The 26,026-nt window shown below is 37.4% G+C and overlaps 3 protein-coding genes across 3 annotated transcripts; 2 read left to right on the top strand and 1 right to left on the bottom strand.

Moving 5' to 3' along the window:
- Positions 1 to 1,065: 1,065 nt before the first annotated feature.
- Positions 1,066 to 2,130, top strand: LOC120112934 (resistance to inhibitors of cholinesterase protein 3-like). The gene is made up of 2 exons (XM_039133147.1): positions 1,066 to 1,537; positions 1,994 to 2,130. Exons 1-2 carry the CDS (start codon positions 1,066 to 1,068, stop codon positions 2,128 to 2,130), a joined length of 609 nt encoding a protein of 202 aa, XP_038989075.1.
- Positions 2,131 to 5,290: 3,160 nt separating this feature from the next.
- On the top strand, positions 5,291 to 7,698 carry LOC103711729 (GDSL esterase/lipase At2g23540-like). Its single transcript, XM_008797987.4, has 5 exons — positions 5,291 to 5,821; positions 6,134 to 6,264; positions 6,605 to 6,853; positions 6,949 to 7,204; positions 7,309 to 7,698. Exons 1-5 carry the CDS (start codon positions 5,578 to 5,580, stop codon positions 7,530 to 7,532), a joined length of 1,104 nt encoding a protein of 367 aa, XP_008796209.2. The 5' UTR covers positions 5,291 to 5,577; the 3' UTR covers positions 7,533 to 7,698.
- Positions 7,699 to 10,497: 2,799 nt separating this feature from the next.
- LOC103711730 (probable serine/threonine-protein kinase At1g54610) lies at positions 10,498 to 19,962 on the bottom strand. The gene is made up of 7 exons (XM_008797989.3): positions 19,150 to 19,962; positions 18,773 to 19,057; positions 18,346 to 18,663; positions 16,498 to 16,725; positions 15,549 to 15,649; positions 12,808 to 12,928; positions 10,498 to 11,274 (listed from the first exon to the last, which is right to left on the bottom strand). Exons 1-7 carry the CDS (start codon positions 19,570 to 19,572, stop codon positions 10,978 to 10,980), a joined length of 1,773 nt encoding a protein of 590 aa, XP_008796211.1. The 5' UTR covers positions 19,573 to 19,962; the 3' UTR covers positions 10,498 to 10,977.
- Positions 19,963 to 26,026: the final 6,064 nt, after the last annotated feature.

The following is a 26,026-nucleotide window of genomic DNA, read 5'->3' as shown; positions in this document are numbered from 1 at the left end:
CATCAAGCATAGGGTGCATTATAGATGTCATTGGAGTGCAGCAGATCTAAATCCATTCTTCAAAATAAAATATAAAGCAATGGTTTAAGAGAATAGCCATTATGAATTGAGCATTAGCCGGTGGTCATATCCCTCTTCTTATAAGACATGGGTCCAAGATTCAAGCTGTGATGATCTCTCTCAAAATTTTAATATATTAGCATGAATTTTCTTAGAACGCAAAAACCTGGATTCGAGTCTCAAACCAGTCCCAACTATTTACATACGAGTAGGACTCCCACACAGCCAAAAAAAAAGAGAGAGGAAAAGGCCATTATAATGTTCATAGGTTGTTATAATAGTTAAACAAAAGGCTATAAAGTTATATATGTTATGTTAGAAAATAACAACCAATATTTGATAGTAATTTTGTTATAATGCCTTTTTTTCCGATAGAGTCCCAATATAAATAGAAAAGAGAGTAAAAATAGGAAGATAAAAAGAAAAGAAAATCTAAGAAATAAACCATAATTTTATGCCAATTCTACTTTCCGATAATATATATATATATATATATTTCTTTCACAAGAATCATGTGCATTGCAGGTACCAGAAACAAATAATAATCACTATTTTAAATTCAAAAAAATCTTAATACGTGCAAGTTGGGACAATTAATGCTGTAATTACCATTATAAACGATATCATTTAGTAACCACTTTGATGGGGTCTTTTCTAGTAGAATAACGGCGTTATTAAATGATGTCCACAAAAAGCTTGAAGAGCACCGTCCGAAATGGTTATAATTAGAAAGGAGAAAAAATCGGAGAGAAAAGATCTGCGACAGCGAAGCCTCAACCATTTGCCAACAAGAATCCCCCAAAATTCCATTCAGTTTCCAGTCGTCACAACGTTTCATTCCCCAAAGTAGCGCCACCCTCCTCATTCCAAGCTGTCAAAAGACTCCATAAGAATTCCATTCCCCTTCAAACCTCTCTTCCATCAATTCTCCTCTCCTAGCTCTCTCTTCTTTCTTCGTACTCCAACCAAATTCCTCTCTCTCTTTCTCTCTGTGTGTGTGTTGCAATGGGCTGTGGTGGTTCAAAGCAGCAGGATGTGGCCACCGGCAACACGGTGAGCACCGGCAAGCTTTCTCAAAAGGAAGCAACCGCTTCGAAGAGCAAAGCATCCTCAACGACAACAGACGTCAGTTCGGCCGACAACAGCTCGCAGTCCATCGTAGAGAAAGCGGAGATGGCAGACACCAATGGCGGCTTGCAGGGAAACGAGAAACCTACTGCTTCGATGGTGGTGGGGGACACTGAAGAGGAGCAGCTGACAACAAATGAGACGCCGAATGAATACTTATCGCCAAGGAAGGATGCAGAGATAGTTGAAGCAGAGGCCGGAGGCGAAGAGGTCGACCACCTTTCGCTGAGAAAAGATCGTGATGCTAATGTGGTTGAAGAGGAGGGTATGGAGGAAGAGTTGAAAGAAACCGAGACAGAAACACAAGAGGAAGAGAAAGAGGAGGTTGACCTCAAAAATGATGATGATGGTATGCATGCTTGAAAACTTTTTGAATTTATATGTATACGTTAAGACTAATAGACCTATTAATCTCATGCTACCGCGCAAGCTTGCCGAAAAAATGCCATGCACCAAGCCAGGCCATTTAGACTAAGACACAAACAAAACACTACCGATGTTTTTTTTTTGCGTCATGCTGTGTCTTTTGATTTTTTTTTCTTTCTTGGCTTACACAAAATACCATGCTTAGATTCCATTATCTTAGTCTATCATAAAATTTGATGTTTGAAAATACGTAACTGTTCTACATTCTCCACCAAAAAAGCTTTGGATACGTTCTTTTGGTTTCATCATGGTCATTATTTAGGAGGTCGGACTCTAATGAATAGAATCTAGTTTAATAATGTAGCTTTTTCATCATAAAATTAATAACTTATTAAGATGTTTTTTTTTTTGTTTTGATCAATTTGTTTTCTTTTTGCAGGGGATTCAATTGGCAAAAGTTCCAATGATTTTAAAGAAACATTATCTGTCGAAGAAACGGATGAAGGTGAAGTGGTTATTGCAGAAAAGAAGATTGTAGGAGAGGGTGCGCTTCTGAGTGGCTCATCAGCTCCATAAAAGATCAGATTACTTGATGTAATGAGGATATCATGTTTCTCTTGAGTTGTTTTCTTGCCATTCTTTTGCATTCCATTGGTAATGAACTCAAAGATTTATACATTTGACAACTGATCTACCTCTTGTTATGATTTGTGGACTTAAGGAAACAAATTTATCCATTATTTGGTTAGGGACCTTAACACTCGGTCCTTTGTGTGACTTATTTTAAATGTGTCATGAGTACATCTTTTAACTGGCTACTGCCTTCTATTCACTTTTCTAATAAATGATATTTGGTTGATTGATGGATGGCCTGCAATGTTATTCCGGTCAATTTCTAGAAAATTAATGGTATCTCCACAAAGGATGTCCGTGAGAGGTAATGCAGATGGCTTTTTCTCTTTAAGTGCTTTAAGCCAAGGCTCCCACTCTCATTGAGTATAAGGTTTTATATGAATCAACCCCTTGACTTTGTAGTTCATATGGAGGGAACTAAAGAATTGAAAAGCTGCTGGAGCTGTGCCAATTGGGTTAGAGCCTGCCTGAGTTGATCATTATGTTCTACTTGAAATGCTTCTGGTCATATTATTCCTGCAATATAAATCAATAAAACAATAGTCACTGGTATTGATATTGAAGGTGAAAGATATGCTAAAAAAAAAATCTTCTGCAGAACCAATTCATTTAAGAGATCTCGATAATTAAATGCGTTTTTCATAGGTGAAGTAGGTATCATGTGAGGAGATCATTTCAATTCGTAGAAATTATTTAACTGATGTGGGATGTCTGAAAGTAGGCTAATTCGTACATTAGGTTTACCCTATTGTCAAGTGAACTCCAGGCCATGGATCTGTTTCAGATAATTATGAAAATTATTTATGATTAGGGAAGGCAAATTAATTAGCTCACAGTAGACTACACTGATGCTTTTTTGTGCAAAATAAACCTATATTGATGGTACCTTGTATTATTAGAATTCTTGCAGTGGATATGATCTGGCTTATCATTGGGAATTAATGCTATATCTTGGATCAAATTTATTTCAACTCAATATCACATTGGGAATAACTTCAAAGTCTCTTAAGTTATGAAGTAGACCTTATATCATACCATGGAACAGTGCATACTTTGATCATCTCTTCTATTTTGGCTGTAGTGCGAAACATTTGGCAAAGAAGCTGTCATTTAGCTTATTAATTTTTCTTCAGCCTGATCAAGTGGATGGCTGCATGGGCCATTGTATCACTCTTTGAAGCATGCATCACTTAGATATGGTAGGATGGTCATATTTTTTCCTAGTGTGATGATTGTTAAAAAATTTCTCATATGATTCGATTAGTCATTAATGAGACAGCAAGTCACAAAATCTATGGTACTGTGGAATTATCAGATACCTGATAGTTATTACTAACTGATCAACTTTTTTGTTTTGCATTCACTAATAATTCTTGCATCAAATCTAATGGTCTTCTGTTTCTTTAGTAGTACTTTTCTCCTTCAACTTCTTGCAGGTTTACCCATTCCTTCAACTTTTTTTTTTTTTAACACCTTGTTGGATCATACTTGGGATAGTCTTGTCATATCCATGTAATGTTTGCGCTATTATGAGTAATTCATTTTTTTTTAACACCTTGTCACTATCTTGAACAGTTGCTATTTCTTCCAGCATAACTCAATCTGGATTCCTTGTGATCTACCAGTGCCTGTTCATTTACTCTGTTGACGTGGTTGTGGCACCGCCTGAGTCTAGAACTAGCACACCTCATTCACATCAATGTTTCTTAATTTCTTCTTTTTCTACGAGTTTGTACATTAAAAACTGAATTAATTCATCAATATGACTGGCTGCTGAAATAAGATAATGGATTATACGATGTAATTGAACTAATCATTGTACAAAGCAAGCTAAAATGCTGACACTTGGGAAGTCTTATGTTGTTTAGTCCTAAATTGTTTATTCGTTGTAAAGATTTTGGATGCTTGTATAGGTCTAAAAAATTTAAAAAATAACTTTCAACTAGCCATTCTAAATGAGGTCCTGAGTTGTTACAAATGATATCAAAGCAGATCTAGCCTATAGCCTATGTGGACTAGGGAACACTGCAGCACAGGCTCATAAGGCTGACCACGAGCCAATCGTGATGCTTGTGATTAGATTTGAATGGATTTGAATCCTTAGCCCAACGAAGACATCAAAGCTACAACGGGAGGAGTATGTGAGGATTTGTCTAGACATGTGTTTAGTCTCACATCGGTTATTCGCCAAGGAGATCTTGGGTATCTATACAGAACTAAGGAACTCAAAAAATATCTTTCGGCTAGCTATTTTTCTAAATTATTATAGTTATAGCATGGAAGCTCTGAGTGCTCTCATAATTATAAGGAGGTAAGAATGGCCTTGCAGCATGCTGTGACACGTAGGACTAGAAAGATTTCCTCCGGGGTTTATGGGAGTGGCATGGACTTGATTTCTTATGGGGGGGGTTATGAGCAGAGGCTTGCAGTTGTTCTTGGGCTTTGGCCCTTTTCCCGTTTAGCCCAACAAAGCCCAACCTGACAAACTTGGCCCAGCACCGGCCTACTGAGCCCTATGATTTAGTCAGCCTTGATGATCTAGGATGCTGAAATGGTGGTGGGTTACCAACCACCCAATATTATCATGGACTCACCTAACTTTCCTGTATCTTGTGTGAAAACATATGCTGCAGGATACAAAACTTCTAAGATATCTTTTAGTTTGTTCTAAGTTCTAACCAATAATCCAGCTGCCACCTTCCCAAGCAACTAAAAACCTAAAGATGACTAAAGAACTTTAGCACTTCAAACCGCCTCCCCCCATAACGATCTGCAAAAATTTGCATGATAGATCCTCTCATCAATACTATTTTGCTACCATCATCTCCGAATGAAATCCATCTAGAGAATGTGCAAGGGTATGAAATCTAGTATGAGATTGGAACGTGGGAAAACTTGGTCTAAAACAAATTCAGATACCCCAGTCGTAAGGCCATTTTGGAGAAGAACAAGTTTGTCTCCATTAATGGTCAGGTACTCAACTTCCCACCTAACGGCTACCTAAATTTCCACCTATTCATGCATAAAAAAGTTGATCTTGGATTGCAGCACGCATCAGCTCCCTTGACCCACAATGAATTGCAAAGAACGCATGGACAAGCCGGAAGGAGATGGATGGACAAAGGCAACAAAGCGTTGGGTCTTGATGAACCACCAGCTCTAGAAGGCTAGAACTCCTCTCAACCTCCCCTTCTCCCCATCACATCCAAAAGGAAAGGTCGTACCGAACTCCAATAGCTATAACTAGCACAGGTTAAGTTGAAGTGTTTTAGTCTTGGGCGCTCTCCTCCTCTATGAAGAAAAGAGTGGCTATAAACTCTGTAGCGTTCTGGGTTGTAACCATGCTCTCCTTAGAACTTGCTTGATTCAGTGAGAAAGAGAGTTGGCGAGATGGCCATGGGCTTGCCATTGCTGCTGCTGCTGGTGCTTTGCACCATGGTGGCGGTCAGCAGAGGTGATGAGGCGTTGGGAGCCTCCTTTGTATTTGGGGACTCTCTTGTCGACTGCGGCAATAATAACTACCTTCCGTCGTTGTCGAAGGCCGATATAAGGCCTAATGGCATCGACTTCACAGCCTCCGGTGGACAGCCCACCGGACGTTACACCAATGGAAGGACTATTGCTGACATTGTTGGTATGGTCTCCGTCTCTGTGTGTGTGTGTGTGTGTTTGCATTCTTATATGTTAGGATTTGCAAAAAGAAAGAGGTGGACAGACATGCATGAATCACGTATGCCTTCATTTTGTTGCTAATGATCTTCCAATTGATAACGTAATGGTTTTATATACTTGGTACGATCTCTTAGCACACCACACCATTACTTAGATAGCATATACCTTCATTTTAGTGCAAATGATCATCTAATTGATGGTAAAAAGGGTTTTAGATACTTATTACGATGCTCTTTGTTGAATAATTTGGTAAATTCATTTTTTCTTGCTGCAGGAGAGTTATTAGGGCAGAAAAACTACTCTCCCCCGTTTTTAGCTCCCAATACAACAGGATCTGCCATATTGAATGGAGTGAACTACGCATCTGGAGGTGGAGGAATTATGAACCAAACAGGGAGAATATTTGTGAGTTGATCTTGTTTTCATATGTAACATCTTATATTATTAAAGGATTGTCAATCAGGTTTTATTAATGATCATTTATCGGTGGTAAAAACATTTTTTATTGCAAAAAAAAAAAACTGAGACTATTTATTTTGCGAAAATGGAAAAAAAATTGCCCTGCTTTTTTATGTTCATAAATTAGAGGATCTTTTTTCATAATGTAATCTAGTTTCGAAACACTGCGGTTTCTTAAAACTTTATCTTACTTGCAGCTGATCACACTCTGCTTTCTTATGTCAGTTTTATCTTTAGCCTACATTAGAGCCCCCCATTTTTGCTAAGAGGTACAAATCTTTTGCAGGTTAATAGGCTTGGAATGGACATTCAAGTTGATTACTTCAACATTACTCGACAACAACTCAATGGATTACTGGGGAAGGCAAAATCAAAACAGTTCCTAGCAAAGAAGGCCATCTTCTCGATTACCGTCGGATCAAATGATTTTCTTAACAATTACCTCCTGCCTGTCGTCTCTGCAGGAGAAAGATATCTTCAAACACCAGATGAATTTATTGATGATCTCATCAGCAACATAAGAAACCAACTTACGGTAATTTTGCTTTTCATTTATTCCCCCTCAACTTATCTACTTTACATGACAAAAACACTAGCATAATAAATTTCAATTATGTGTTTTGATGGCAGAGATTATACTCTCTTGATGCTCGAAAATTTGTAATGGCGAATGTTGGACCAATAGGTTGCATTCCCTATCAGAAGACAATCAATCGAATTAAGGAGGCACAGTGTGTTAGCTTACCGAATCAATTAGCATTGCAATACAACGGCCGGTTGAGGGATTTACTTGCTGAACTAAATGATAACCTCCCTGGAGCCAAATTTGTCCTTGCAAATGTGTATGATCTAGTTTTGGATCTCCTCACAAATTATGAATCATATGGTGAGATTGCTTTCCTATAGCATCCTAATTTCACATTCATAGTTGTACATATCGAACTCTTATGACAATGGCTAGCTGGATTAATGAATGTTCAATTCATGTAGGGTTCACAACAGCAAGTATTGCTTGTTGTGGCAATGGAGGACAATTTGCAGGTATTATTCCATGTGGCCCAACATCAAGTATGTGTGAAGAACGTTCAAAGCATGTGTTTTGGGATCCATATCATCCAAGTGAGGCAGCAAATCTTATACTTGCAAAGCATCTTGTTGATGGGGATGAAAAGTACATATCTCCGATGAATCTGCGTCGGCTTTTAGAACTCTAGCATGCTTTGTTGAAGTATTACATGTAACTGATTATGCTAGAGGCATTTGGCCTTCTTTTTTCCAAAAAACCTGAAATTTGTTATTCTTGTAATATGAGAACCTTAAAGATATATCTTGTTAAACCAAGTAAAAAGAGGAATCTCCCCTCAAAAAAGTTCAAAGGAATTTGATTGTTTCTCCTATAATTTCACCCATTCAGCTTAATCACACAAAGGATGGCTATATTGCAAAAACTATCAGAGACCATAACTGCCAAATATGTGTTGTAATCAAATGTTATCTCATGTTATATTATGTTCACTTGAAGATTGCTGATTGGAGGCTACTTTGCTACGTAAGAGATGTTGGGGCTGAATGTGATGATCATGGTCATGAATAATACCATACTTTCACTTGATATTTCATAGATAAGCAAACTAGAAAATAAATTTGCACTTGTACTAAGGGTTACTGTTGAGGTTAGCAAGGGCCTGTTAGAGCTTAGCCCAAATGATTAGATTCAATATTCCCACATTTCTATGAATGGCTTTCTAGAGGCCATTATTCCATGACCTGTAAATTTACAAACTTCCCATATTCCTGTCTATTTCTTTCTTTTATTCTCTCCTTTCATTTTCTTTTTCTTTTTCTTTCCCTCTTTTCTTTTCCACATCTTCTCCTTTGAAACCATTTAATCTATGATGAAATGGGTACCATTTTGCTATAAAGATGTTTCTAAGAAGAAGTAAATTGTCAGCAATGAAATAACTTGCATATTTTGAAAGTCTTGAGAGTTAGACCAAAATTTCCATGTCCTTATGAGGATTGTCATCATTTCCTTAATTTTCATCTTCCAATCCCTGTATGTATTTGATGTTGGGAGCATCATATTTTAGTTTTATATCTGTGAGAACTCGTGTGGGCGTGTGTTTAGTCCCACATTGATTATTCACCGAGAAAATTTTGGTTATTTATATAGGACTAAAGAACTCAAACATTATCTTTTGGCTAGTTTTTTTGGATGAGGTCCTAGGTTGTAATAATATCAGTGACTGTCACTTAATCTCAAAAAGTTAAAATTCTAATACAATAAGCTATGATCATTGGATATCCCTCAAAACAACTTTGCACTCATAGTTAGGGTGAACGACCATTGCAACATGAGAAAGAACGATTTAGAGATTATGTTATCTACTCTCGCAATGAATGAAGTGTTCCATTTGCAATTCTTTTATTGGCTCAAGGCATTTAAAATAACCAAATATCAAACTACCTTCTTTCACACACCACCATGACTTCTGATAGGGATGGCAATGGGCTAGGCTGGTTCAGGTCTGGGCTAGGTTAAGACAACAACTACAAGATAAGCTTTATCTGTATCTAATTCGGTCTGACATTGAGTTTAGAACCTTCAATCCATAAACACATCTTAATTCGATCTGACACCTACTCTTATTGGTAGGTGTGCATGCCATATAGGCAAGTACTCTATAAAACATAGCTAGTTTTTAGTGGTTGTCTTGACCGCTAATTTTTTCTTTCCCTACTCTATTTGTAATTTCTTCATGCCATATTTTTTTTTCTCACGAAATCCTGATAGTTTTTTAACGAAAAAAGAAAAATCACTGGCTGCACTGTGGCTTCTCTTTACCAACTGAACAGTATTCTTTTGATGAGGTCAAAATGGAATACTTGGAATTTGATCCAAATTCCTTCGCCTCCTACAGTCGCCAACCCAATAGTTCATTGAGATTCTAAGAAGACTGGTTCTGTCATTTGCACTACTCAAAAGTCCTGCTAGGACTATAAATATGCAACCCTCTCTCTCTCTCTACCCATAATACCTTCTAAACCCTGACATTATTATCTCCTAAAGAAAAATTCTAACATTATTACTTATCTCCAAGACTTCAGGATTTCAAGCTATCACTTCTGATAAAGAAATCCAAGCTGAAGCAGGAAAGAAGGTGGTCAGGTGGCAGCTCGACGTCAAGGAGGAGACGAGAAAGAAGCAATTTGCCCCCCCCCCCCCCCCCCCCCCCCCCCTTGTAAAAATACTAGTCGATAAGTGCATGTAATGCTTCAAACTTGGAAGGGTTGGTTTTTTGGTTCAATCATTTATTTCCGTTAATCAAATTCTGTGGATTTTGTGAAGTTTAAGATGGTGGACCTACCTATCTTAGCTTTGTTTCCAAAGTTTGATTATAATTCCGTTTTACATTTTAGTTATTTCAATCTTTTGGAAGCCAGGTGATGCCAACCAAGGTCTGAGTTGGGTCTAAGGGCCTATCATCGGGTCAAGCCAATGTCCAAAATGATCAGCCTCATTCACCCATTTTGTCCCTAGGCCATGGCTTAAAATAAAAATATTACCATGGCATTATACTAGTTTGGTTGATCAACATTACATTGTACATTTACATAATGACTGTTTAAGATATGGTTGTTTTCTAATTGTCATTTGCTATAAAAATCATTTTTATTAGAAAGCATCAATGTTATATATTTCACATACATCTTATTCCATGAATCAAGATGACATAACATGATAAAGCCCTTCAATGTTATTTCTTCTGCTGCAATGACTGTAACGGCCATTACAGCACTGCTGATGCTTTCATTCTTGGAAATTCCATTTGAAAGCTTGATTGGGAAAGAAAGATTTCAATGAGGGGTGGGTCCAATCTTTAGGGATAACAACATTACTAAATGTGGTTTAAAATGAATACCATGACCGGGTTATTGTAACCATTGCAATGATTCCTTGGACCTTCGTTACAATATATATTTCTATACATAAGGGGGACGTAGAAGGAGCTTTTACAAATGTTAGAAGCGAAATTAAGGTTTAAACCAGGCCCTCCATTATGTTATATATATATATATATATATATATATATATATATATATATATATATATATGTACATACACTGACCGTTATGTAGCTATGAAACATATGGGAGAAGCGTGAAATAGAAAGTACATCAAATCTTTTGTTCTTCTTTCTCAGCTCTCAAGGTACTGCAAGAGATGCCAATGCCTCTCGAGCCTTGACGCCCAGGTGTACCATACAGTGCAAAATGGTGCAACCAAAATGTTCCAAATACACATAAATGAAAGGATTTCAAAAGAACTACATGATTCAGTCCTACATGACCAGAATTCAGTTTTCCAATATGGGGGAAAATACACATGATAACTAGCTAAATATGTCTCTCCGGCCTATACATCCTGGTCTAAAAAAAAAAAAAAAACAGGAAAGATAAAAAAGGAATAGAAAACAATGGAAATAATGAACAAGACTGTTTCTGTCTCTAGACACCAAATAGGCTTCCCTGCCATTGAAGGGCTATCGTTTAATGTCCTAATATAACAAGGGCATATTATAAAATTAATCTTTCAAATTTCAATGAACTGTGTGGCTCTCATAATCTTTTTTTTCTTCTAAAAATCAAATTTGAGCATTATTTTTTCTGAATTTCCTTTGTAACATGAGCACCAGCAAGAGGTTTTGATGAGCGAGACTCTTTCTTCCGCTTCGAATGGCCGACTAGAGCAGGCTCCACCAATGGACCAGACCAAGTCGACACAGGGGCTTTCTGGTAGGGAAAAACTGTGCTAAATGAAGCATCTGGAGGATCAAAGCCAGGATCCATGTGATGCGAAGAACCCAAGGGAAAGCCGAGTGCCCCATCCTGATGTGGTGGAGGAAACTTTTCGCTCTTGCTTTTCGCATTTGCGTATGTTATTAGTCGCCTCCTCTGTAAGTACAGAAAAGAATTTTAATTATCTGTTTTGACAGTGCTAATATACACTATCCCAATTTGCAACCATGCATTCAGATACAAACAAATATGAACAAAACAGTCACTGGGCAGTAGGTTTCATCACATCTAACAAACACTATTACTATCTTCAGTTGCAGAAAACTGATACCTCAGATAACTTAGTGATGCTTAGCATGTTGCTGTCAAGATTTTTCTAAGCAGCAAGAGTGGTGAATTTAGCTTGGATAGAAGTGAGAGCAGAAAAAAATGGTCCGCCATTTGCAGTGAAGGGTAGATAGCCAAGACAAAAGTATAAAAAAAAAATTTGCGGAAGCCAACAATTTTTTTTTTTTTTGGTTGTTGTTTTTAATAGCCATACAAACAAGGCTGTGAATAACAAAGTTGCAATCCATCTATCCAAATCAGTGCAATTAGAGAATGACCGACAACAATAGAGAACAAATCAAGAATAATTGTTGAACCAACAAGCATTTTTAAAACTTTAAAAATGCAATTGTACAGGCAGCTTGGCAAAAAACAACCATATGTATTTCAGAAGTATTCTGAACATCTGAAATCATACGAGTAGCCCAACCAAATCAGTATCAGCTAGGCCTTATTATTGTGCATTTTGATCATTTTTTTCAAAAATTACAAATAATTGTATCTCCCAGTATAAATTGAAAATAATTTTGTAGACCTTTGCCAATGGGAAAGCAGATCTACATCATCTAGCAAACTACAATGTCAGGTTCTGCGAATAAACACCTGACATTTTCAAGAATATATATTGGGCACAATATTTTCATTGTTTACCTATTATTGCAATTAACTAACCATTCATTTGTAATTAAATCCTAGTTAAGATGACTGTTTTATTTAAGCAACAATTAGAAAAACTCCACAAAGAAATTGCAATTGGTTCCAACTAAATTTTAGAAAGTAGACTTTTTTTATTACTTATACAAATATATATTTGTGGGTATATATGTATATATGTCTATGTGCGCGCACGTGAGGTGGACCAGAATCCTTTCAATCAGATTTTAACTCAGATCCACTTAGTTCCAACTTAACAATGGGGGTCCACTTATATCCAACCTAGATGTGATCTACTATTGTTAAACTACTTAACACATCAAATTATGTAATTGGATGCTCCTAGCCTATGTATTGATGGTAACCATATATAGTTTAAATAATACAAAACAATGCATGTTTTTTGACCACTTGGTGCATAGGCAAGGGATTTCCAAGCCATATGACTTTTTGATATATAAGCATATTAGAGGTAATAGATCATATCTAGTTGGATTATCAGTATCGGACCCATCACCCTACTGACTGGATCTAAGTTGAAATCTGGTTGACCAGATTCTTGTCCATCTCTCTCTCTCTGTATATATATATATATATCTATATATAGAGAGAGAGAATATGTTGATTACCTAAAGAACATGTGGTTCACTCAATAATGGAAAGACTAAGAAGGAAAAAAAAGCTGTTGCAGCAGTTAATCTGACATACATCAAGGTTTGCTTGTAGCTCAGCATTCGCCTTGGGAGCTCCAACTGCCCTAGCAGCTCGATCACGTGTCCTTGTCTTCCTTATTCCATCGCCACTGGCTCTTCCACCAGCAGCTCGCAACCTACATTCATATATTTTGATTTAACAGCACCTTATGCATTTTATAATTCAAAAACAAGAACATGCAGCTTCATGATAGTCTGCAAAAAAAATCTTCAAATGGGAAATGAATCCAAGGAACATAAATTATATTTTTGAATTTTATTATGTCAGTACCTAAGACAATTTTCAATGCATCTTATGATTGACAAAAACTGGAAATAAAACAACAATAAATTGGTTATGAAAATGCTACCGACAGATAGTCAAACTAGAGCAGGAGCAATGCATATAAAAGAAAAATGGAGTCAATCGGTACCAAATAAAAAAGAATATGGAAGACATGTGATTTAAGTACAGTTATTTAATTTAGTTATAAACATCCTTAAATCATAACTAATTAAGTATGACGACATGGTGTTTATTTACTAAGTACATGTCCATCTCAAAGACGTCAATATAAAATATTATTTAGCAACATCAATATCACATGTTATAAAATATCATTATGGTGACAAGAAGAAGAAAAATCATTTTTTTATATAATTATGAAAGTGTAAAATTTACATCCTCATCCCTCCTCTATAAAAGCCCTAAAAGACACCCAAATAATCTATTGTTGTCAGACCTCTAAAAATTCAATGGTTGGGGGAAACAAAGGAAGATAAATTGGCTTTAACAGTTTAATGTGAAAGGTAGGTCAGATGATGGTGTTTGAGACTGGACGGTCTTCTCTTCTCCACTACAATGGTGCCACCAAAAAAAGTTAGCAATGTCATTCAATAACATGGTTGGTTAGGTCTTTTCCTCTCTTTTTTTTGAAAAAAAAAAAGGAAAGCTCTTATCTAAATGTCAAACTGACTTCTTATGCACATTCAAATCAAAGACAAAAGAACATGTGACTTCAACATGTAACTTCAATTAAAATAAACATTTGCTGAGATTGATATCATCACCAAATGTCAAAGGTAGCTTTGAGGAGAAACTGTGAGAGTACAGGATATGAAATTGACTGCCAAGATCATGTATGTAAATTGCACAACTAACATGAATTTGCTAATGCTATCGAAGCCATCAGAATCTAAAAATTAACTAGATTGAGAAAATTTACATTTGTTCTTATACATTGTTGTATTTAGCAATAACTGTCTCACAATTACCTATTCCCATGTAGTTAAATTATCTAAGCAGAAGTACATTCACAGATGCCAACAACTGTTAGTATAGTCAGTTGGGACCTCACCCTAAAGGCCTTACCCTTGAGGAGGGCTAGGGTTCAAATTCTAGGTATCTCTTAAAAAAAGAAAGTAAATCCATTTTGAACAAAGTTGACGGGAAGTGCAAGGATGTTAAGTAAGAAAAATAAGCTTGAAATTAAGCTAAAACACATTGAAAAGCCTCTCGTCATGTGAACACTTCAGAATTAGATCTTTGGCGGTATTGCTTGGCAGTCCTAAGATATTTTGCTATACTTTTCCAATCATGAATTTTACCTTCATGTTACTCTTCATTACAAAATATTATCATTCATTGAACAGTCAGACGCTTAATCTGCATTATAAAAATTACTCTCTTCACATGCCTCTGATTGACGCAAGTCATGTTACCAATAGATGCTCCACAAATTAGATTACTATATACTTCACTAAGGTCAAGATATCCTAAATCAGCATGTTTATCTTCTACCCAACTCCCCTAAGACCTTTTCTTTCTCCCCCCCCCCCCCCCCAAGCGACAAATTCGAACTTCACTATTGTTCGGCACATGTATCCAGCTTCGGGTATATATAGCTACCATAGTTTCTACTAATGTATCCATAACTCGTTTCTTTTGTAACTATGTGAATGAGTGACCACTAAATGCTAATCAGGTAATTTTAATGCAGGCTTTAAACAAGTTATGTTAACCTCTTTATAAAATAATAATCATATTATCCAGATGTTTGTCATTTAGTTATCCTCTTTGGATAATTAGGAAAATGAGAGGAAACTGTCCCATAACTTATTGGTATTACGAATGAATCAAACTCTTCATAGTTGCAATCATAGTATTGGAAATTTGGAATTATACTTCAGCTTGACTGCTTGTTGAGATGATTACTTGAATAATATACATTTTTTGAAATTTGAAAGTTTGCATCTGTCTTATGAAATTAGTAATCAAATTTAAGATTGTCTTGCATCAGAGATTCACTCAAGGATGCTAGAATAACTTATCAAACAAAGTGACATCAAAGTAAATCATCTTTCAACATAGTCAAGTTTTTTTGTAGAAAATTATCAGAAAAATTACAATAGTAACAATTGTCTATGCTCTGTTGAAGCAAAAAATGTAAGCAAACATAGTCTAATCTAGTATGTAAATTTCCTTAATAAATGAATGCGATATGGAGACATCAATAAAAGAAAAAGAGCTCTCTAAGTGCACTGCTTAATTTACAATCTAAATATGTTTCTCAGCTGTGAAATAATCTAAAACACTTTCAATTATTGTGGTTATATGGAGGTGCTCTAGTTCCTCAGGATGGCGTCTTTCTATAAATAGTTTTGAATGCTTTACGCCCGGATTTAAATAGCAAAGATTCCATAAAAAAGGTTTTCAAAACTTGAATTAAAGAAGGTAACAAGTAAATGATCAAAAACCTTCTAGCTTCTTCATCCCTTCGTTTAGCATCAATCTCCTTGCTTGGAGGATATTTTGGCAGACTTGATGGTTCACATGCATAGGGTTTAGTTGTGAAGAACTGCAAGATTAAAAATTATTCAGGTCAAACAAGCAATCTTATAGAATGTTGATTGTGGCTGAACATGAAAACTTTATATAACTATGATTCTTTGATGGCAGAAAGAAGACAGAAAACAATTAACTTTTTATTACAACAGAAACAAAATTTTATGTAATATTTAGTTTTCCCCAAGCTCCTGAATATCACTTAATGTATGTACAGAGGGGGCAATTCAAATGCATGACTGCCAAAATGGTACCAGATATTATTAGCGAAAATTGGTGATCCTTCTGTAATATATAGTTTCAGTCCCAGACTACACTAGATGCTGCACTCAACTGAATTGGTGAAAGTATGATAACACTATAATCAATAAGGGAAACATAAGCCAAGATACCTGAAGCACATAAGGTAGAATGTATGCAAAATGCCAATATTGTATTCTTATGCATAATCAAGTAGCCTTATTCACCAGGTTAGTTGAACTAACCCTTCCCCATTCTATCCTATCAAGGACTACTCAATCAAGGGAACCTTTTCATCTCTCCTCGACTTCCACCATTTCTGCTGGGATCTTCGCCCTCCTTGTAGACCTTCCACATGATTCCAATAACTGATTATACGAAAGTTTGATAGCTTTCTCTAAGAAACCATATATGAAAGATTTTACTATAATCATATAATAATTACAATAATAATAATAATAATAAAGCAGTCTTATGCTCAACACATTCTGAAAGAAAAGTTTAACACCTGCGTAACAACTTACAGGATATTTCATCCAAATAAAAACAAATTGCAATGCCATTTGCAATACTATAAAGGTAATAATAAACATCAAAATTATTTACGAACAAGAAACTCACTTCAGTCATTAATGCAGAAGAGGCAGTTTGACGCTCAACAGGGTCAATTGCAAGGAGAGTTTCAATCAAAGGCAATGATGATGGTGGAAAATCTTTAAATGTTTCTGCTATGCACCGCTTATACGGTTTTTGGGTCTTAAATAGTGTAGCATGTGGTAACTTTGATTTCTTCCAGTACGCTTCTGAAGGAGAACCACACAGCTTAAAAATCTTATGCAGTTGCTCCACCTGGCATAGGTAAAAATGGTTGCTATTGTTACACAGTGGCAATGAAGTATAATCAGTGTCCAGTTACATATTGGCAGTGAACAAAAATAAAGCCATGTACTTCCTAACAATTATCAACAGTAACAATATCATGTTTCCTTGCCAAAATCTCAGGCAATTCTTCCAGGAAGCAAATTCTTAAAAGACTTTTTTATTAAGTTTATGCAAGAAATGGAATCGAGATATGTTAGCATTTACGAACATGAAAATTCCTATCAGATAACCTAACTGAAGAACAAAATCATCATTCATATTCTTGGTGGCCAGTGGACTTACTCAAGAAAGGCTTGGTAGTGCAAACTATGTGGAGTTGGATCGCAAATGTACCGATAGATATGGACATTCGGAATTTAAATTAACAAAGGAAGGTATTTGAGGGCAAAACTCAACATCATACTGAAATGCCTGAAATTAAGAGGTGAGAGACTATAATTAGCCCCATTGTAATAATGAGACTGCATGTTTCATGTTTGCATTTTCACCTTTTCTTTTGACAGGTCTTCAATTTCTTCGATGATTTTCCTTGTCTTCTACCTATCAAATAATGGATATTGATCTTTCAGTTAGAAAACGAAATTCAAACACTAGAACACAGGATGCAAGAAATCCTGCACTCCATCTCAAGATACGTCACTGTTGGCCAAAAATTTGACTTTCCTCTACAACATTTCCTGACCAATTAAAAGTTAGATTTTCATCCAGAAACTAATTACAACCAGCTTACAGCTTCCATCTGAAAACCAATTACGACTCCTTAAGGCCTTTATTTAAATACAAGCTCAAGCTTTGAGGTGCTTAATACATAATTTTCATATTTTGGTGCATTGAGAGCATATTCTACTTTACAAATCTAGCTGTCTTGAACAAGTTATAAGTACCAGATTCTTTGGGACTACAACCATTATTTAGAAGCACTAGATTTTTGCAATTGGAACAAATAATTGTTAATAGAAGATCTAATATCGCAAAGCACTGTTCAAAACCAAACAAATCATAGAAGGGAAGAAAAGAGAGAAAATGAAAGCCCAAGGTGAAGAAAACAAATGAAGAAAAGAGTAGTTTGGAACCTCTCTGGTGCTGGGAAACACCTCTGGGTCCAGTTCATAGACAATATTAGAAAGAAATAAAAACACTAGTTTTAGTACATGAGTAGAATCTTACTTAAGAATACATGCATTAAATATGAAATAAAATAACACAAGCTACAAGAGTGCAACAAAGAAACCAAAGAATATTTGATGCTAGATGAGATGACTTTGCATTTATTTGAATAAACAATAGTTTGCATGGGAGTTTCTTTATATTTGTTGAACTAATAGAGCATAATCAAGATACAAGATCCATCCATTTAAACACATAATTGTCTCAAATGATTGCAAAATTATAACATAAATATACCATACCCAATGCTAGATGGAGATCTTTCTCATCCATTTGAATCAACAAGTGATGCAAAAAGAAGCAAAACATAACCAAGAAATGAACGTCATCCTATCAAATAACAAAAAGATCTCTCATATGATAGATAAGGTGGCAGAAATGGATGTGGTTAGTGCATAGTATTGATCAAAGATGAGATACCTCCGTCCGCCCAGGCATAATAGGCTTCCCAGACAAGAGCTCTGCTAGAATGCAGCCTGCACTCCAGAGATCCACCCCCACGCCATAATCAGTAGTCCCAAGGAGAAGCTCGGGTGCCCGATACCAAAGTGTGACCACCCGGCTCGTCATGGGTTGCTTATGGTTTGGATCAAAGGTTGAAGCCAACCCAAAATCCGCAATCTTGAGTAATCCAGCATTATCAAGCAAGAGATTTGATCCCTTGATGTCACGGTGCAGCACCCTCCGGTTGTGACAGTGCTTGAGCCCTGACAGCAACTGATGCATGTAGCATTTCACCTGCTCAAAATAGAACTTTACAATTTAAATATAGGACAAAAAAAAAAAAGGAGACAAAGGAGCAATCTTTTTTTACAAAGTAATCATTGGGATATATAAAAGATCAAACCTGAGGCTCTGTGAATTTGATTTCAGGGCTGGCGGCGAGACCAGCGAGATCATGCTCCATGTACTCAAAAACTAGATACAAACTACATGACATCCTAGAAGTAACCAATCCATCCAGCTTCACAATATTAGGATGATCTAATCTCCTCAGGATGTTGATCTCTCTGGCCATAAATTTCACACTCTCCGGCTCCAAAATATCGAACCGGACCTTCTTCAAAGCAACAATTTTGCCCGTCAAGATATCTCTAGCCTTGTAAACGTTACTATAAGTACCTTGCCCGATCTAAACAACGGATCAAAATGGTAACTTTAGAAAAACATTAAAGAAAAACCCTGAATGAAATAGGAAAAGAGATTAAAAAGCAAGAGGATTGCCTTATCGAGCTTCTCAAAGCTATCAGCCCGGCGAGGGGTCCATCCCCGGATGGCCTCCCCGGCCACAGCGGAAAGCCACGCCGGCCACCCGGCAGCGACCTGCTCGCCGTGCACGCCCTTGGGCGGGTTGCTCAGCCGCGGGTCCAACCTCGGCCTCCGCCTGTCCCTCCGCCGAGGTTTCTCCGCCCCTCCACCGCCGCCGCCGCCGCCATCCGGCTTAACCTTTACCTCCCCTTCCCCCTCCTTCTTCTCCTCCGTCCGATCCGCGTCGTGAACGTCAACTCCAGTCTCGAAATTGGGCAGCGAGGCCTGGGCTTTCCGATCAGACGCGACCGCCGAAGGTTCCCGGTGGTGGTTGCGCTCCGTCTCCCTCTGCCGGGAGGGAGGCGGCGGCGCCGCCTCTCTTCCGAGCACGCACCCCATCTCACCTCATCGCCTCCGCCGCCGTCCGTAAACCCTAGTAGAACTGCCTCTCACCACCTCCACCACCAAAGTAGCCAGTGATCCCGCGTATCAGAGTACCGCGTCGGGATTGCGAAACCTAGATTTCGAGCAAAAACCCTCTCTTTGCTTCGCTTGAGCGGAGTTCCCGCGATCGGCGCAGGGAATGTGGAGAGACGAAAAGGCGGTAAGAATAAAGCAAAAAAAAGTAAACCAAAAAAACCGGAGAGTGGAGAGAGAGAGAAGAAGACAGCGGTAACTAGTTCCGGCGATGGTCGGAGCTCAGCTCAGCCATAGTTTGACTCTCTGGGAGAAGAGAAAGAGTGGCACGACGGGGAGAGGGAGAGAAAGAAGGGATGGACTTTTTTTTCCGGTCCGCTTCTGGGGACAGTTTGTAGAGTATTATGGCTACACGGCCCAAACACTTTCCCAGACCGACGTGGCACGATAGCGTTGGCTGATTTAATGGGGATGCAGACGCCACGTGGGATGTTCAGCATTTTTTTTATATAGTTGCGAATTTGGGAGTGCTGTGATCCGCATCAAGACGGGTGGGCCCGGAGGTGGTGGGTGGGTGGTACAGTGGAGGCAGCGGATGGGTTTGGCCGTTTGGGTTTTTATAATGGTTTTTTTAATTCTGGGCGGAGGAACAGCGTGGACGGACCGTTTTCTAACCGCTGACCATTGACGCAGGAGATTGGGATGGATGGCCTACCCCTACCTGCTTTTGGGCACGCGTCCGCAGAAAAAATAAAAAAATAAAAAAATATTATTTATTTAGTTTCAGTTTTTTAAAAATAATAGATAATATTTTTAAAATAAAATTTTTATGTTTTATAAAAAAAATTATAGAGGATATGAAGAAGCTATTCTCCCATCTCCATAGGTAAGATATTTTACTTTATTAAAAAAATAATAGGTATTCCATATAACTTTTCGATGAAAATAAATGCTCGACTAAATATAAATCACTCTTCACCTTTTTATAATCAACCACGTGCCAAAACTATTTTTCATGCATCATATTTATACGAATCATCTTTTTTAAAAAAATATTTTGGTGAAAAAAAATTCTTCCTGCGAACCAAACGAGTTATAGTGATTTAGGCTAGAGAGGAGGGGATCCGGAATCCACCGGCCGCCTTATCTGCTCTTTGATGTGGCACTTCATGAATACTCTAATTTCTCATGGATCATCAAGTTAAGCCATAGTTTTGCCCCCTATGGTTGACCCATCAGAGTCATCCATTCTACTTTAGATACATGACATGCAGCTAGTATTCGTTTTTTTCTGAATTTTTTTCCATCAAAAAAAAGTCTTTATTTGGATTGCACCATGCTTGTTTCTCAAAACAGTTTAGATTGCTTTCAGTGACAAGATCCATGCAGGAGCACTTTACATATCACCTCTTGTCATTCAAGCAATAAGAGGGAATTGGATTTCTATTAAAAGTTATCCCTTCACAAGTAGAGAGCATAGAATAGAAAAAAAAAAAGATGGAGATTAGCCTTTCCAAATTATTTTTTAAAAAAATATTGTACTCACTAGCTAGTAAACCCAACAAATTGATAATCTAAACTAATCTAGCAAATATATTAAAATAGAGGCTCTCTATTCGCCATGTTTAAATAATATTTACTTTCACATGAAATTATAGTAGGAGCATAGTCATCGTTTCATTATCTCGGCGGAGAAAAGCCCCAGAAACCACCAATTTCAAAACATTAGCTTCTTAATGCTACCCCTGTTATCAAGATGGCACCCAGGCAATGGAAATGTAGATGAAAGATGGGAAAGAACTCAGTGCTCCTTTATCTTTAGACTGCTGAATTTGATAAGTCTGCCTCTTTTAGGATGCCAACTGTGACCATAATAGCATTTTCAGCAGCATTTAGGAAAGAAGTTTTCCCCCATATTGAATTGCAAAGCAGAGTACTCATATGCAAAGCATTCTTTCACTTCCTTTTTAGCTGTTGATTTGGTCGACTCAATACATTGTTGGAAGCAGACTTCTTTTTGTTCTTTTGTATTATGAGAATAACTATCAGTTTGTTGTCTGAACAAATAATTTTTTAATGGTTTTAGCTTCGGTCTACTAAAAGAAACAATCACATTATTGATATGAGTATAGCATAATTCATCACTCTTAAATTCAGGAAGAATGAATCTATCATGGAAATATATTGAGAATAGATTGAGACTCTAGCATCGATGTATGAAAGCAATCCATTTGATAGTATATTTAGAAACATAGATTAAATTTCTGATCGGCATAGTTGGCATGACAAATGGCACACTATATTTTCGATCCCCCTATGTAAGTCGTATCAAATTAATATAGTTGGTATGCCAAAAAAATTTCCAACCAGAACCGCAAACAAGAGAATGATGGATGGTTAGTTAGTGGGGCCGATTCATTGCTACGAATGACTATGCATCCTCTCACAAGAAAGGAGGTTGTTTAACATTTAGAGCATGTTTGGTTGCGGAGAGTTGGATTCAGAAATAATTAGAATGTGAATGAATGACTCTCATTCTAGCTATTTGTTTGGAGAAAGTCGCTCCTTCCATTTCGATTTCTGGGAAGAATAGGATTGCTCCAATCTCCTAAAATCTAATTTCTACTCTTTTCTAGTATTCATATTCTATTCCAGTTCTAGTTGTAATTTCTGTCATGAATCAAACACACCCTTAGTGTCATGAAAATATATCTACGAATCACAATCTTATAATTTCTTTTCTCGGTTCTGACTTAAAGCTTCAACCCTTTTCTGTCTTTCGGATGATAAGATTGTGGCATGGACTAGGTGTATGTGCTTACATTGAGTTTTTATGAAGGATGATGGGTGCTCAGAAAATTGCAATTCCTTCCAGCAGATTCAAATGGCCATGGAGAAGCCAGTCATCGCTAATGACTCAATTGCTTAGTGACACACCACCCGAGATAGAATTTTCCAGCTTCCAAAGGTTGTTGTTAAAATCACCACTTGTCCCAAAAACTTAAGTTAATAAGATGAGGTAGATTTATTTATATATTTTCTATTTTTTTTACAATTGCCAACTTCTGATAGCAAATATCCATCTTGACTTCTTAATGACATACTGAAAGCAGAACTAATTGATGGTTTGCTTCTGTTCTTTGAAATGTTGCTGTATAATTATTACTGTGAGCAGGGGCGGCCCAATGTATTTGGAGGCCTAAGGCGAATTCACTAAATGAGGCCTTTTTTAAAAAAAATAATAAATTTTTTTAATAAATATAAAATACTTTAAAAATTTATTTAGAAATAATTCGTCTAGCAATCTCCACTATTAATTCGTCTAGCAATCTCCACTGAACATGCATTGTCTGGTACAGAAGTAACAGAACAAAGATATAGACAAGCAATCTCCACTATTAAAGAAAAGGAATACTTGATATCTGCTCTCCTAAAATCAGATGAGCAAAGGACTACCATATTCTCATCAAGACTCAAGCGCCTGTCACTTGACCCAAGGCAGAGTCAGCTGATGCTGCAAAGATTTCTCTTAGCACATATCAGGCCAAGATTGAGGAGCTGGAGCTTCAGATTCAGAAGTTTATTGCTAAAAGAAATGATCTTGAAATTAAATTGGAAGAAGCTGTGCAGGATTCAGGTGATAAATGACCCCCATTTTTTTCAGACTAGCTTGTGCATTTCTTCAAACAGATTCTGAATCTGTTCCAGCCTTCCAGGGAGGAAAGATACCAAGGATGAGCATTAAATTTGTTATCGAGCTGGGCCCTGTGCCTGAGCATTAAATTTGTTATATAAGTCATGCTTGGGTTCTTTCTCATACCTCCTCTGTAGTCTATTCCCAAGCATGCATATTGGGTTGGCCACTTGGCCTTAGTTTTTTTATGTCAGATCTTTTAGATAACCAAACCTGTTCTGAATTTTAAGACATCTTTACTATTCTCGTCATGATTTCTGTCAGTATTTTTTGGCCAATTATCTTCGTGGTATCCTTTTAGAATTTCATGGATATTGCAATAAACTTCCAAAAATAAAAATAAAAAATAAGTAAATAAACACCAAGTAACCCATTACCCAAGTAGGAATCGGATTCCTGCATCATGATTATGAGTATATAATAACAAAAATAAATAAGTAATAACCCATTACCCAAGTATCCCAACAAAGAGAACACCCTAAAGGGCCTAAAGCCGTTCTCGGAAGGCAGAAGCTCACCTTGGGGCTCCGGCGAGTAGGCGACGGTGGCGAGGACGGAGCGCTGGGTCGAGAAGGACTGAAGGAGAAGAGACGCCGTCACGCTGGCGATGCCGCCTCCCTGATTCCCTCGTCACTCTCTTCGGCCGAGTGCCGACGGGGAGGACCGACGACGGCGAGAGCGACTGAGCGAGTGGCGAACGGCCGGAAATGGGCGAAGGACAGAACTCAGAAGTCGGAACTCGGAAGAACCGAAGATTGAAGAACTAAGGAGTAAGGACTCAGGAGGAAGTGAGGAACTAGGGAAGAAGGAAGAACCGAAGTAAGAGTTTAGAAGGAGGACTCTCTCTGGTTTACTGGTTTTCTCTTATCTGGGATGGCCGGATGGGATTCTGCCATTTTGGACTGGTGAGTGGTGACTACGGCCGGCGGATGGAGAAGACGGGCTATGGAGGATCGTAGGGGCGTAGGGCCCTCCATAGCCCCGTTGTCCGTTGCTCGTTGGCCATGCCTGGAGGCTGGAGGCTGGATCGTTCGTACTTCGTAGGCAGCTAAGGCAGGGTAGCAGCCAGGCAGCCAGCTATGAATCCTAATATCCCATCATGGGCACTGGGCAGCTGGAGCTGATAGCCAAATTCATGGCGATCCCAGGATGACGATGAGGGGCGATAAGGCTATCCCAGGCTAGAGAGTGGAGGGCCGGAGGCCTTCCTTTGGGCCGAGGCCTTAGGCGGCCGCCTCGGTCGCCTAAGGCTTGGGCCGCCTCTGACTGTGAGAAAGGTCTTCAATGCATCATTATCAAGTGGATAGTTAAGATTCTCTAAATGCGATCTTCATGATATGTGTTTTATTCCATTTTTCTTATTGTTTGATGATTGGAATGCCTTGCTCAATGCAAAGTGTGGGGTGGAAGCACTCCTTGTGATTTGGCAATGAAGGTCATCAAGCAGCATTCATTAGTTCGTTTCAGATTTACCAAAGCAATTGTTGTTGGATCCATGGTTACATCGATTTGGTATGGACTTTTCAACTCTCTTATGTGCCCTCTGAAGGTAGTATTGCAGATCTATTTTTATAGATTCTTAGCCTTTTTTGAAGAATGCTCCGTTAATCTTTTTATAAAGTGAGGTCTAGTTTCCACTTTTTCCTCCTAGGGATACACTTTCCTTAGCATCAAAGAATCATAATACTTTAATATAAATATTAGTACAAATCAATAATATTTTAATACATTAATTGAAACTAACAATATTTTAGTAAAAATAGTAAAGTTAAAAAATTTAATAACACTAATAATGCTAATAGTATTTTAATAAAAATAATATTTTACTAGAAATGGTATGTTAGTAAAAGAAATAATAATTTTTTACTAATGATATTATTAAAATAATAATAATGTTTAATAATTTATTAATGATTATTTTCTGATAAGCAACCCAATATTTTGTTGGACGATTATAGCAGTTGTACCCACATCCCATTGGAATTTGTGCCAAGTAAAGCGATGGGCTTCAAATGTGAAAGTTTTAGGTCCCAGTGATCGAAGTTAGGTCCCAAGGTCAGATTAGAAAAGATAAACACTTTCTGATGGGAGTGGACATACCAGAACAAAAAAATAAATTTGCACTGGCCCTTGAAAACAGTACTTCGCATAAGTCTAAATTTTAGATGATATAAGCTTAGTAATCCTTGGGTTCAACCGATCTTTCACTTGGTAAACATAGATGTCTTAAAACTGAGCAAAATTTTGGATCAAGGAAATGGTAATTTAGCCTGATAGCTTGATAGCTTGTGCATAAATTTTATACATACGTATTTGATAAAAGAATACGAGAAAAGAAAATTCTGTTTGGTGCAAGAGCCATGGCCACTCACTCGCTAGTGGAACCATATACGTATTCTGTTCTCATTCTTATAAATACAGATAGATGCCATGGTCTTGCATGAAAGCAGGTTTGCGAAAATGAGCTCGCAAGTGGCAACCATGCTAAGATCCATCCTTCCTTCCTACGGCATTATTAGCAGCTGTAGCAGCTATTCTAGTCCTTGTGGAGGTCCCAAAGTGGGTCATTAGTGTAAGAGAGATGATGCCTTGCATTGAGTTGGATTTCACTAATTAGTTCCTAATTAGTGAAGCATTAAATTCTAATTGAAAAGCCATTTATTCTTGGGTAAGAGATGAAAGAACACCTCTAAAGACAATTGGCCTATGAATATAAAACACACTTGATCATGAAATAATATT

The sequence above is a fragment of the Phoenix dactylifera genome, chromosome 13 (genome assembly GCF_009389715.1).
Source record: "Phoenix dactylifera cultivar Barhee BC4 chromosome 13, palm_55x_up_171113_PBpolish2nd_filt_p, whole genome shotgun sequence".
NCBI lineage: Eukaryota > Viridiplantae > Streptophyta > Magnoliopsida > Arecales > Arecaceae > Phoenix > Phoenix dactylifera.
This window is presented reverse-complemented; position numbering and strand designations above follow the sequence as displayed.

Bases quoted from the DNA above. Each gene is read 5' to 3' on its own strand.
- LOC120112934 (XM_039133147.1), top strand. From the start codon at position 1,066: ATGGGCTGTGGTGGTTCAAAGCAGCAGGATGTGGCCACCGGCAACACG. The intron at 1,538-1,993 runs GTATGCATGCTT...TTCTTTTTGCAG, and splicing joins CCTCAAAAATGATGATGATG to GGGATTCAATTGGCAAAAGT.
- LOC103711729 (XM_008797987.4), top strand. From the start codon at position 5,578: ATGGCCATGGGCTTGCCATTGCTGCTGCTGCTGGTGCTTTGCACCATG. The intron at 6,265-6,604 runs GTGAGTTGATCT...AATCTTTTGCAG, and splicing joins ACCAAACAGGGAGAATATTT to GTTAATAGGCTTGGAATGGA. The intron at 7,205-7,308 runs GTGAGATTGCTT...CAATTCATGTAG, and splicing joins CACAAATTATGAATCATATG to GGTTCACAACAGCAAGTATT.
- LOC103711730 (XM_008797989.3), bottom strand. From the start codon at position 19,572: ATGGGGTGCGTGCTCGGAAGAGAGGCGGCGCCGCCGCCTCCCTCCCGG. The intron at 12,929-15,548 runs GTTTTTGATCAT...ATATGAATGTAG, and splicing joins AGGGATGAAGAAGCTAGAAG to GTTGCGAGCTGCTGGTGGAA. The intron at 11,275-12,807 runs GTATGTCAGATT...CTGTACTTACAG, and splicing joins AGCTACAAGCAAACCTTGAT to AGGAGGCGACTAATAACATA.